The sequence below is a fragment of the Pan paniscus genome, chromosome 20, assembly GCF_029289425.2.
Source record: "Pan paniscus chromosome 20, NHGRI_mPanPan1-v2.0_pri, whole genome shotgun sequence".
NCBI classification, from domain to species: Eukaryota; Metazoa; Chordata; class Mammalia; order Primates; family Hominidae; genus Pan; species Pan paniscus.
In genome coordinates this window covers 50812365-50824636 of record NC_073269.2, presented here as the reverse complement: position 1 = coordinate 50824636, position 12272 = coordinate 50812365, and the positions used below count along the sequence as shown (strand labels likewise).

The window sequence follows — 12272 nt, the reverse complement described above, 5'->3', positions numbered from 1 at the left end:
TCAATATCTATCACAATGACAAGAAACATACTCTTTGGCGCAGCAATTCCACCTCCAGGAGTGTGTCCTACACTCAGGTGTTAACATGAGCTAAATGACAGTGTGCATTGGCCAGGCACGGTGGCTTATGCCTATAAATCCCAGTACTTTAGGAGGCCAAGGCGGGAGGATTGTTTGGGCCCAGGAATTTGAGACCAGCCTGGGCAAGATGGCAAGATTCCTTTCTCTAAAATAAAAAAAAAAAAAGTAAAATAAATGACAGTCTGTAAAGTTATTCACTACAACATTGTAATAGTAAAAGGCTGGAAATGATACAAATGCCTGTCCTTAGAGGCCTCGTTAAAAAAGCCCTGTACATCCCTCCCATGGAATATGAGGTGGGTGTAGAACAACTCAGGAGGCATTCTCTGAATTACCAGAAACTGAGCAAAAAAAGTAAGGTTCAGGGTGGGCGCGGTGGCTCACATCTGTAATCCTAGCACTTTGGGAGGCCAAGGCAGGAGGAGCACTTGAGCCCACGAGTTCCAGCCCAGCCTAGGCAACACAGCGATATGCCTATCTCTACAAAAGTTAAAAAGAAATTTAGCCAGGTGGGGTGGCGCCCACCTATAGTCCCAGCTACTCGGGAGGCTGAGATGGAAGGATAGCCCGAGCCCAGCAGGTCGAGGCTGCAATGAGCCATGATCATGCCACTGCACTCCAGCCTGGGCAACAAAGTGAGACTCTTATTTCTAAAATAAATAAATAAATAAACAAATAATAAATAAATAAATAAAGTGCACTATTCAATGGTTTTTTGGTATAATTAATTTTCAAAAATGGTGGTTAAAAAGAGATAACAGACAATTTGCCATTTTAGCTATTTTTGAGTGTATGATTCAGTGGCATTCATTACATTCACAGTGTTGTGTAAAACTGGATATCCATGTGCAGAAGAATGGAGCTGGACCATTACACTCCAAACACAAATTAGAATGGATCCCTCATGTCTTTTTATAACTTCTAATTTTGGGACGTTTATGTACTATCTAATTAAAAAAATTAGCTTGGCATGGTGAGGGGCAGCTGTGGTCACAGCTACTTGGGAGGCTGAGGTGGGAGGATTGCTTGAGCCCCGGAGTTAGAGGCTGCAATGAGCTATGATCATGCCACTGCACTCCAGCCTGGGTGACAGGAGACACCATCCCTTAAACATTTTTTTTGGAGAGGAAAAAAAAAAAGACAAGCTGTTCCTAAGGTGCCTGGGAATCCCAGCCCTTATGGCCCTCTTCATTTAGCATCTTGCTTCCATGCCTCTGGTTCCATCCCACGTGGTGACAGTACACATGAAACCTGTCTGCTCCTTGATTTCCACAAAAGACCCCATTGCACGCAGCCGCTGGAGGTACAATAAATAAGCTTTAATGAGATTCTGGGTGCTGGAGACAGACAAGGAGCTTACGTGCCACCAAAGCAACCAATGTTCCTTTATCTCCCCAACTCTGTGGGGTCCCACTGGCCTCCTCACCCTTGAGCCCTTTGCCCCTGCCATCCTGCTGGTTCCTATCTCTTCCCCACACTTCTCTGTTCCCGGCTCTTCCATCTCTGTCCAGAGCAAATCCTCTGTCCTGCTTATTTTCTCTTGCAGAGCAGCTCAAGCTTTGCATTCCCATTTAGCATCTTGGCCCAAGGTCTTCTCTCCCTCAACGTATTTTCCCAAACAGTTTTCTTTATAAGAGGAATTCTGCTGTCTGCCCTCAAGATCATAGACCTTTTTAACTTGTCAGTTGCACTGAGCAGCTGGGCCTCCTGGGTCTTGGGTCGCATCCATCTTGGTCCTATAGGAGCATGTCCTGAGCAACTGCAGCGCTGCCTCCCCCTGCATCCCTTCCCCCTTGTGTTGGAAATTGCATTTGCTTCTTTTGTGGGTTATTTCCTGCCAGTCCCAGCTTGCTGGCTGCCGATGCTGGCAGAAAGTGGCTGCAGATGCTGGCAGAAAGTGGCTGCAGCTGACAACCTTCTTCAAGTTCACATCTAGTAGTTTTCTCTGCTCCTTGGACACCCCCCAGGCAGCTGCTTGCGGCCTGAATTGCAGCCTCTGGTGACCAGGGTCAGTGGCTGTTTCTTGTAACCACAGAGATCTGACGGATACAGAGATTTAGAAGCTCAAGGCCAGAGGCCAAATTTTTACCAAAATTCTCTGGTGGTCCACACCCTTCTGTGTGGTCTGCTATGCAGTAAAGGCTTAACCTTGCCCAAAGAAAGATCGGGCCCTTTATCCTCAGCTCCTGGGCATTCATCTCTAAGCCCTTGGAATATCCTGCCTGGTAGCTGATCTGGGAGTCTTGGGCCACTCTGGGTGGTTCATGCTAATGATGTGATTTATGGTGGGGGTCTTGGGCCACACGGTGCTGGCTTGATGTATGAGGTCAGCCGTGTGGATGGTGAGCTGCTTAATTCAGCACTTTGGGAGGCCAAGGCAGAAGTATCACTTGAAGCCAAGAGTTCAAGACCAGCCTGGGCAACACAGGGAAACCTCGACTTTACAAATAATAAAAAGATTAGCCAGACGTGGTGGCACATACCTGTAGTCGTAGCTACTCAGGAGGCTGAGGTGGGAGGATGACTTGGCGTTGAGAAGTCAAGGCTGCAATGAACTGTGATCTCACCACTGTACTCCAGTCTGCCAACAGAGCCAGACCCTGTCTCAAGACAAACAAAAAACTCCGGACACAAAGATCTTGAGTGAGCTGCTCTGGTTGGCAGTATTGGCAGTACTTCTTGCATGTTGTCACATGTTGCTGTGAGAATCAGGTGCTGCCTATATGGCTCCACTGGGAGAGGGCAGATGGAAGCTGTCGCCTCATCTGTCGTGGAACGTGTGCTGTGCACCTCCTCCCTTTGCTGATCTTAATCTCTGTCCTTTTACTGTAATAAACTGTAACTGTGAGCCTAACAGCTTTCCTGAGTCTAGTGAGTCCTTCTAGCAAATGAACGGAGGGTGGTCTTGGGGACCTATGAACTTGCACCTGCCCCCCTCTTTTTGAGGTCTGGCACAGGGAGGGAGGCTGGTCTCTTTGGAGGGGGTCTTCATCCATTGGGGTCGGGTCCAACTCTGGAGGCCCATGTCCTTGCCAGCTCCAGTCTCTCTCCCCTCTCAGTCCCGACGCTGTCACCTTGTGCCCTCTGTCTGTGGATCCTGGGAAGAGCTGTTCTCTCTGCTCACAGCTGAATAGGAGACATGCTAGAAGAGGGTTTTCAAATTTTAGCCTTGGGGCTCTTTTGAACAAAATCAAACATCTTCCCACTGAAGCCCCATGTGCAAAGAACTGCAGGCCTGTCCCCTCCTCTCTCCCTGGAAGCCAGGGCAGTGCTTCTCCAGGTGTGGCCATGGGTGGAATTGAAGGGGCGGGGGGCGGGGGGGAGAGAGCAGATATTAAAATGCAGATTCCCTGGCCCCATCACAGACCAGACTGTCTGGGGCTGCGTCTTAGCAAACTCTACAGGGGATTCCACCCAGCAGGAAGGGTTGGGAAATGCTGCTCGAGGCACCAGGAGAAAAGACCCAGGCTCCTGAGGCCGGGCCGTGGGCATCTGAAGACGTCTGGTCTGTAGTTCGTGCAGACCCCACACCCTCCTTAGCTCCAACACTGCACTTACCCCATTAGCTGAGGCGCTGGCATGCTCCGTACCTGGGGAAATAGCAGGGGAAGTCGTCAGGAAGGAATATTGCTGGGAAGCATGGGAAGAAGACATGCCTGGGTGTCAGGGCCCTGAAAATGTCAAGTTCTGCCTCTGCTATTACATGGGGGTGCCATTTCCCTTAATGGTATACACATGTGTCAGACAGGGATGGCGGGTGTGCTTTCTAAGGATTTAGCCATCCAGTTATTCACTTGGTTATGAAATATCCATAAATATCGAGCCTGGCTCTGGAACCAGATGGATGGGTTCAAATTCCATCTCTGTCCTTTAGGGGCTGTGTGAACTTGGACAAGTGACTTAACCTCTCTGTGTTCAGTTTCCTAGACTATTCAACAGGGGTTTATTTAGCAAATAGTAGTAGTATTCAGCAAATGGTGAATGTCTACTTTGTGCCAGGTACATTCTAGGTGCTGGGGACACAGCTGTGAACAAAACAGATAAAAATGCCTGCTCTTGGCCAGGCGTGGTGGCTCACACCTATAATTCCAGCACTCTGGGAGGCTGAGGTGGGCAGATTGCTGGAGTCTAGGAGTTTGAGACCAGCTTGGGCAACACAACGAAACTCCATCTCTACTAAAAATATAAAAAATTAGCCAGGCGTGGGAGTGCACGCCTATAATCCCAGCTACTCGAGAGGCTGAGGTGGGAGAATCACCTGAGCCTGGGAGGTTGAGGCTGCAGTGAGCCAAGATCACATCACTGCACTACTCCAGTCCGGGCAACAGAGCAAGATCTTGTCTCAAAACAAAATGAAAACAAAAACAAACAAACAAACAAAAAGCCTGCTCTTGTGCAGTTTATGTTAATAATAACAATAATAGTAATAATAGCAATAACAATCATACCTAATACATACCCAGTATGTGGCTTACCATGTGCCACCTGCTGTGTTAAGTGCTTTACTGTATTATTAGGTACCATCACCCCATTTTACAGATGAGGAAACTGAGTCATACAGCTTAAGCTATTTGCCTATGGTGACATCACTAATCAAGCAGTAGCTTTAGGGCCCAGATACAGGCAGTCTGGCTCTGGAGTTGACACATTGAATCACTCAGCAAACACTTCCTCGAGTGCCTCTTTTATGCCCGGCCCAGTGATAGGCGGTCCTGGGGACACAGTCATGACAGTGACAGCCTCAGGTCTGCTCTCTTGGGGCTCACAGTCCACTGGGGATGACAAACAAGTCCCCCATGGTGATGACCCAGAATGGGCAAGGCTGGAGTGGGAGAGCCTAGTGGATGCTTGGCTCATGCTTGGGGGTCAGGGAGGGCTTCCTGGACGAGGCAGTATCCGCCTGGGTTGTAAGGGAGCAGCTTTGTTTAGTGGTTGAAGGAAAAGCTTGGTAGTCAAAGATCTGGCTTCTTCTCCCCAACAACCATTTCCAGCTGTTTGACCATTGGCAGGTAACTTCATCTCTCAAAGCAAATACTTCCTCCTCTGTAACATGGGGCTCACGGGAGAACCACTTTGCTGGGTGGTTGTGGGCATTCAAGGAGATTGTACAGGCCAGGTGTGGTGGCTCATGCCTGTAATCCCAGCACTTTGGGAGGCTGAGGCGGGTGGATCACAGGAGGCCAGGGGTTTGAGACCAGCCTGGCCAACATGGCGAAACGCTGTCTCTCCTAAAAATACAAAAATTGCTGGGCATAGTAGTGCGTGCCTGTAATCCCCGCTCCTTGGGAGGCTGAGGCATGAGAATCGCTTGAACCTGGGAGGTGAAGGCTACAGTGAGCCGAGATCGCACCACTGCACTCCAGCCTGGGCGACAGTGAGAGCCTGTCTCAAAAATAAATAAATAAATACATAAATAATAAAAAAAATAAAATTAAAATCGAGGGGGTTATACATACAAAGTGGCATGTAGACAGTGCTCAGCAAAGTATCGTTCCTCTGATTACAGAATTAGCTGGCACACTTCTCCAGAAGGAGCCATGGGAGGGTGCTCCAGGCAGGGGACGGCCTGTGCAAATCTCTTGAGGTGTGAAAGCATCAGACCCTTTTAGAGCTGAGGATCAGAGGTGCCAGTTCCTGCCACCTCCTCCTAGGAGTCACTCCTGAACAAGGCAGATGGAGTAAGGCTGAGGGGTTAAGCATTATTTCACCCTCCATCCATCTGGCAGGGACTCCCACATCACCTGAATTAAATTCCAAAGTCCCTACCATGGCATTAAGACCCTATACGCTCTTCTCCCACTCTGTAAATAATATTTGTAAATGTAATCAATGAACCGGTGAATAAGACTCCCTGGCTCTGCACCCTCATCAGTCAAATGGGGGAAACCTCATGGCAGTGGGGTGAGGATTCAGTGAGAGGCACACGGGAAGGACTCAGCACAGAGCCCAGCACATAGTAGGTGCTCAATTATGGCAGCTCTGGTGATGCTCACTCGAGGGACACAGATGACGGTGCCAAAGGAACTCACGGGAACATTTGGACCAATAGAAATAAATCCCGATCCCCAGCAGGATCAGAAAAGTCAGGATTCCCAGAACCAGGAAGATGATGGCATTACCGGACATGCCTGAGTGCTCACTGGGAGGTCCCTCTGAAAGAGAAGGAAACAGGTATTTAGGTAAGGAAACTCTTGGGGTTTATCCCTCATTCTTGAAATGGCATCTTGAATTTCCTTAGGGAGCCACCACTCCACTGCCTCAGTCTATTTAATTCAGGTGGAATGGATCCCACCCTCTGGTGCCTAGAATGGGACTTTGACACAGGCCTGGCCAATCAGAATATTCCATTCTCCCTGGCTGCTATGATTGGTTCATAGGTGGGCTGTGGCCTAAGCTGGGCCAATGAGAGCCAGCCCTGGGACTTTGGCTGCAGTTATTGAAAGTGGTATGTTTTTTCTCCTGCTGTTGCCATTCTGGTAGAATGTGAGCCTGTCCCTGCTGAGGGCCATCTTGCTTCAGAGCCTGCCTGAGAATAAAGCCAGTATAAGGAAAAGCAGAGACAAGAGATGTATAAAATAAAAGTTCCTGGGTTACATGGTTGGAGCCCCTGGATCTAACCATACCTGAAGGTGAATTTTCAATAAAGTCCTATTTTGTTTGTTTTTTTTTGCTAGACTACTTTGTGTTTCTGTCAATTGCAATTGATAGAGGTCTGCCTAATACATTTGGAAAGGCCTGAGTCCCTGAGAGAGAGGGATTCCACATCTATCCCAACCTGTGTGTGTGGAGGGAGTGTATCCAGGCAGCTGAACAACGGTACCAGTGATATAGGTATGGAGTTAACAGGGGAGTAAAGCTGGCCCCACTGGTCCTTTTGTGAGAAGGCTTAGGAGAAGGATGGGAGACAGAGAGCATTAGAGAGGGAACCCTGCCTCGACCTCTTCCTTTGGTCCCTGTTCTTCCCACCCACGGAGTTCCTCACCTTTGACCTGGACGGTCAGTTCTGCCTGGCGAGCTCCTAGGGCATTGGTGACGTTGCAGATTAAAGTTGTGTTGATTGGTTTGTCCACAGGACGGATCAGGAGCTGGGCGCCCTGTGCCACAGCAAAGGGTGGCAGGGGACCCATGGTCCTGGGAGAGACAGAAAGGTGAGGAGGTGGCCTCTGCTGCAGGTCCGGAGTGACAGTGATTGAGCACTCACTACGTGCCCAGAAACCCTCACGCCCTCTATAGCATAAGCGGAGAGCAACTCTGGAGGCCCCCCCCGACTCTTCCCTTCCTCTCATGCCCACACCCAACCCATTAGCCAATCATGTCGGCCCTGCCTTAAGATCCATCCAGAATCCCACCTCTCCTCAGGGCTTCCACGGTACCTCCCTGCTCTGGCGCTGTGCATCCCGGCCCCCAGCAGCCGCCTTCCCTCTGGGCTCCGTTTCTGCCCTTGCCCCCTCGTCTGTTCCCCACATGCCACCAGAGGTCGCCTGTGAACCCTAAGTCAGTTCCCATACCTCAGCTCAGTACCCTCTGGCGGCCTAGCATGGCTCAGAGTTAAACCGAAGTCTTCTGGTGTCACAGGCCCCACGTGATCTGGCCCCTGCTACCTCTGCCCACGTTTTCCATTACTCTCCCCTTTGCTCCCGCCTCTGCATCCACAGTGGTCTCTTTGTTGGTCCTCAAACTCTCCAGTTAGGTGTCCAGGGTGTTTGCTTATGTAGGGACTGATGGATAGAAATGGGTTTGCCCATGCTGTTCCCTCTGCTGGAATGCTTTCCCCCTAGGCACCCGCAGAGCTCACCCTCGTCTCCTTCAGGCCTCTGCTGGGATGTGACCTTAGTAACACCTCACTTGGCCACCCTATTTCAACTGTGATGATCACCCTTCCCATCCCCTTCTCATTTATTATTTTTTTGAGACAGCGTCTCACTCTGTCACCCAGGCTGGAGTGCAGTGGCACCATCTTGACTCACTGCAACCTCCACCTCCTGGGTGCATAGAATCTTCCCACCTCAGCCTCCTGAGTAGTTGGGACTACAGGTGCATGCCACCACACCCGGCCAATTTTTGTATCTTTTTTGGTAGAGATGGGGTTTCGCCATGTTGGCCAGGCTGGTCTTGAACTCCTAGCCTCAAGTGATCTTCCCATCTCTGCCTCCCAAAGTGCTGGGATTACAGGTATGAGTCATGGCGCCCAGTCCCATTCCCTTCTCTGCTTTATCTTCTCCACGGTATTTATCACCATTGCACACACACTACACACTTTATCTTGCTTCTTGTTTCTTTCACCACTAGAATGGAAGCTCTATATGGGGAGGAAATTTGGTCTGTTTTATTGACCAACGTATGTTGGTTAATTGCACCCGGCACACAGTAAGTAGTCAAGGAACACTGGTTTAATGAACAGAGGTGGAGGAGATGGAAGCATCAGGCTTTGGGTGCTCCGCAGAGCTGGGATGCAAACGCAGCTATCTGGCTCAAGAGCCTGAATTGCGGTGCTTTGAGGCAGGACAGTAAAGGCACCATCACACCAGTTGAAAACCTTTGACCGGCAATTCCTTCCACGGACAACTGCTGACAAGTGACCAGTGGGGATGGACACCACCATGGCATTTGCAGAGTTGAAAATGGAAAATGACATCTGTGTCCTCTACTAGGGACTGGTTAAATAACTGATGACATCCACATATGTTGGAATCCCTTCCCTGCCCTTTCGGAGGCCCAGGTGAGATGACTGCTTGAGTACAGGAGTTCAAGACCAGCCTGGGCAACATAGTGAGATCCTGTCTCTATTCTTTGAATTTTTTTTTTAAAGTGATGGAATCCCAGCAACACTAAAAAAGGGGCCAGGTTAGCCAGGCGTGGTGGTGTGTGCCTGTAGTCCCAGCTATCTGGGAGGCTGAAGCTGGAGGATCGCTTGAGCCCAGGAATTCAAGGCTGCAGTGAGCTGTGATTGTGCCACTGCACTACAGCCTGAGCAACAGAGTGAGGCCCTGCCTCAAAAAAAAAAAAAAAAAAAAGCAAAAAAAAAAAAAAAAAGCAGGGGAGCTGGGGGTGCTCTGAAATGCATAATATGATTGATGGATGAATAGAGGGACTGAAGGAATCACAGAAACGTGATAAAGCAAGCACAGTAAAATGTTAGCGGGGGAATCCTCGTGGTGGAATCTTAAGTGTTCACTGGAAAATTCCTATGATTTTTCTGTATGTTTGACAGTCTTCCTAATACAACGTGGGGGAAAATGGAGTTGTGGATCTATGTGCTTTGACACGGAAAGGTATTCACAAGACAGACGAAAAGGTTCAAAATTATATGTACAGCATAATTCCAGTCTTTGTGTAGAAACAGAGAGAAAAAAGACAGAAGGATGTATAATAAGGGGTCACTGGGTATTTCTGGAGGTGGCTGGGTACACTTGACTATAGGCACTACTTTCTTCTTTTTGCTCATAACTAAATTGTTTGATATTTCTACAGTGGACACAAGTTATTTTTGTAATAAGGAAAAAGACCTAAGGCTGGGCGAGGTGGCTCACGCCTGTAATCCCAGCACTTTAGGAGGCTGAGGTGGGTTGATTGCTTGAGCCCAGGAGTTGCAGACCAGCCTGGGCAATGTGGTGAAACCCTGTCTCTGCAAAAAAATACAACAAAATTAGCTGAGTGTGGTGGCGTGTGCCTGTAGTCCCAGCTACTCAGGAGGCTGAGGTGGGAGGATCACCTGAGCCCAGGGAGGTCCAGGCTGCAGTGAGCTATGATCACGCCACTGCACTCCAGCCTCGGTGACAGAGCCCCTTCTTTAAAAAAAAAGGGCGGTTCAGTAAAATTATGTAATTTATGTAAAATTATGTATTATAAAATTATGTATTATCTCTTTGCCTTTTTCTTACCTGGCTCTTGATCTCAGCCTCAGTGTGAATCTGGGGAAATCTTATTGCTGTGAGCCTCAACTTTCTCATCTAGACAATGGGGATATAGTACTTGCTCCGTCCAGAGATAACCAAGTAGGTTACACAAGGTGACGGTGAGGTGGTTACAGTCTAGAGTGGGGGCGTCCAATCTTTTGGCTTCCCCGGGCCACATTGGAAGAAGAAGAACTGTCCTGGGCCATACATAAAATACACTAACACTAACGATAGCTAATGAGCTAAAAAAAATTCGCAAAAAAAAAGTCTCATAATGTTTTAAGAAAGTTTACAAATTATGCGGCCTGCAGGTTAGACAAGCTTGGCCAAGAGGCGGAGGACCAGCTTTGGAGCCGGGCGCTGATTCAAGGGCCGCTTCTGCCCTCTCGTGGCTGGTCTTTAACCTGGGCAGGGCAACAGCTGCCGACTGTGCACAGCATGGGGTCACATGGGATTCGGGGGAAGTACCGGGCACAGAGCAGGCACACCCCAAAAAGCAGGTGCATCCACCAGCCAGGATTCAACCACCTGCTAAACGCCTCAACCGCAAAACAGAGATGTCAAAACAGAGATGCCCCCCACTGGGGGCCCGAAGTCAACCTCCTCTTTTTTTCTTTTCTGAATCTCCCTCCTCTCTTAGAGCAGGAGTCCAGGCCCCAGTCCGTCCTGCCTCAGACCCAGGGGTCCAGGCTCCCAGCTTCTCCTCCCTCAGACCCAGGGGTCCAGACCCCCCAGCCCCTCTTCCCTCAGACCCAGGGGTCCAGGCCCAGCCCCTCCTCCCTCAGTCCCAGGGGTCCAGACCCCAAGCCCCTCTTCCCTCAGACCCAGGAGTCCGGGCTCCCAGCCCCTCCTCCCTCAGACCCAGGGGTCCAGGCCCCCAGCCCCTTCTCCCTCAGTCCCAGGAGTCCAGGCCCCCAGCCCCTCCTCCCTCAGTCCTAGAAATCCAGACCCCCAGCCCCTCCTCCCTGAGACCCAGGACTCACGTGCTCCAATTATAGCCTGTGGGCTCTGGGTTGCTGCGAGCATCACAGGTCAGGGTGGCCTCATTCTGGCCAAGGTACCAGTTGTTATCATAGCCAGAGATGGATACCTCTGGGGGGTCTGCAGGAAATGGATACAGAGGTTCAGAGACTGGGAGGCTTTGGGGGGCCTGGGGCTACGTGGGATTCACGACACTGCAGGAAAAGGCCTGGGGATATTTGGAAAACAGCGGGAGCTGGAGAGGCCTAGGAGGAGTCTAGGTAGATGGGGTGCCACAGAGAGCAGAAGCCTGGGAGTCCTTGGTCAGTGGGGACATGGAGAAGGCTTCTGAGGAGCTGCTTTTCTCCACTAGCTTTCCTGGGTAGCCTGGACCAGGCATGTCTTGGGTGTCCTGCAGGAAAATGCCTCCTCCTTTTCTCACTCATAGGCAATGACCACTCACAACACACAGCAGTGTATTCAAGGTTCTGACAAGTCCTGCAGGAAAGAGTCCCAGATAACCCTGCTCTAGGCTGCTGCTCAGCCATCCCATACGTGATTGACAGCGAAGACCTTTCAATGTCCTTGGGGGCAGGCCAATGGGACAGGGTTTTATTCGGGGGCGAGGGGTAGGAGTCAGTGTAGATCTCCTCCTCGCTCAGACCCAGTGACAGTGTTGAGGGACTCCAGTATAGACAGTACCTGAGGGAATCTGTGTACCAATTGCCTGGCGGGGAGTAAGCAGTATAGACAATGGTGGGAGGAACAGTATGAATGATGTCTAGAAGAGCTTGTGTGGAAATTACTGATGGGCTCAGTGTAGACAGGGTGTTGGAATATTACAGCAGATGCTATATTGTCGGGCCAGTGTTGAAAATGTGGTGGTGGGGGTGAGATCACCCCCACATATACAGTGTGTCCCCGGGAGCTGACGAAATTAAGACAGGCTCTGTGTATGTGTGTAGACAGTATTTGGATGAGCCAGTGTAGATGATGTGGGAGCTTAGTCTAGATCTGTGCTGTCCAATATGGCACCTACTGGCCACATGTGACTACTGAGCACTCGAAATATAGCCAGGCCGAAATACACACCAGATTTCAAAGGCTTTACTAGGACAAAATAAATGGGAAAGATCTCAAGAATAATTTTAAAAAAACAATTACAAGTTGAAATAATATTTTAGGTATATTGGGTTAAGTAAAGGCAATTATTAAAAATTAATTTTGGCCAGGCACAGTGGCTCATGCCTGTAATCCCAGTACCTTGGGAGGTTGAGGCAGGAGGATCACTTGAGCCCAGGAGTTCAAGACCAGCCTGGGCAACACAGGGAGATC

The 12272-nt window shown here is 49.8% G+C and overlaps 1 protein-coding gene across 2 annotated transcripts in view; it reads right to left on the bottom strand.

Moving 5' to 3' along the window:
• Nucleotides 1-1379: 1379 nt before the first annotated feature.
• PVR (PVR cell adhesion molecule) overlaps nt 1380-12272 on the bottom strand; it is a 19761-nt gene continuing 8868 nt past the window's right edge. The window contains exons 4-8 of one of the 2 annotated variants that reach the window (XM_003817550.6): nt 10961-11078; nt 7064-7212; nt 6075-6233; nt 3640-3671; nt 1380-3223 (exon numbers count right to left, since the gene is read on the bottom strand). In XM_003817550.6, coding sequence (XP_003817598.1) covers nt 3152-3223; nt 3640-3671; nt 6075-6233; nt 7064-7212; nt 10961-11078 — 530 coding nt within the window. In that variant the 3' untranslated portion in view covers nt 1380-3151. The remainder of the gene's footprint in view (nt 3224-3639; nt 3672-6074; nt 6234-7063; nt 7213-10960; nt 11079-12272) is intronic. The other variant, XM_008970769.5, reaches the window with a different exon arrangement.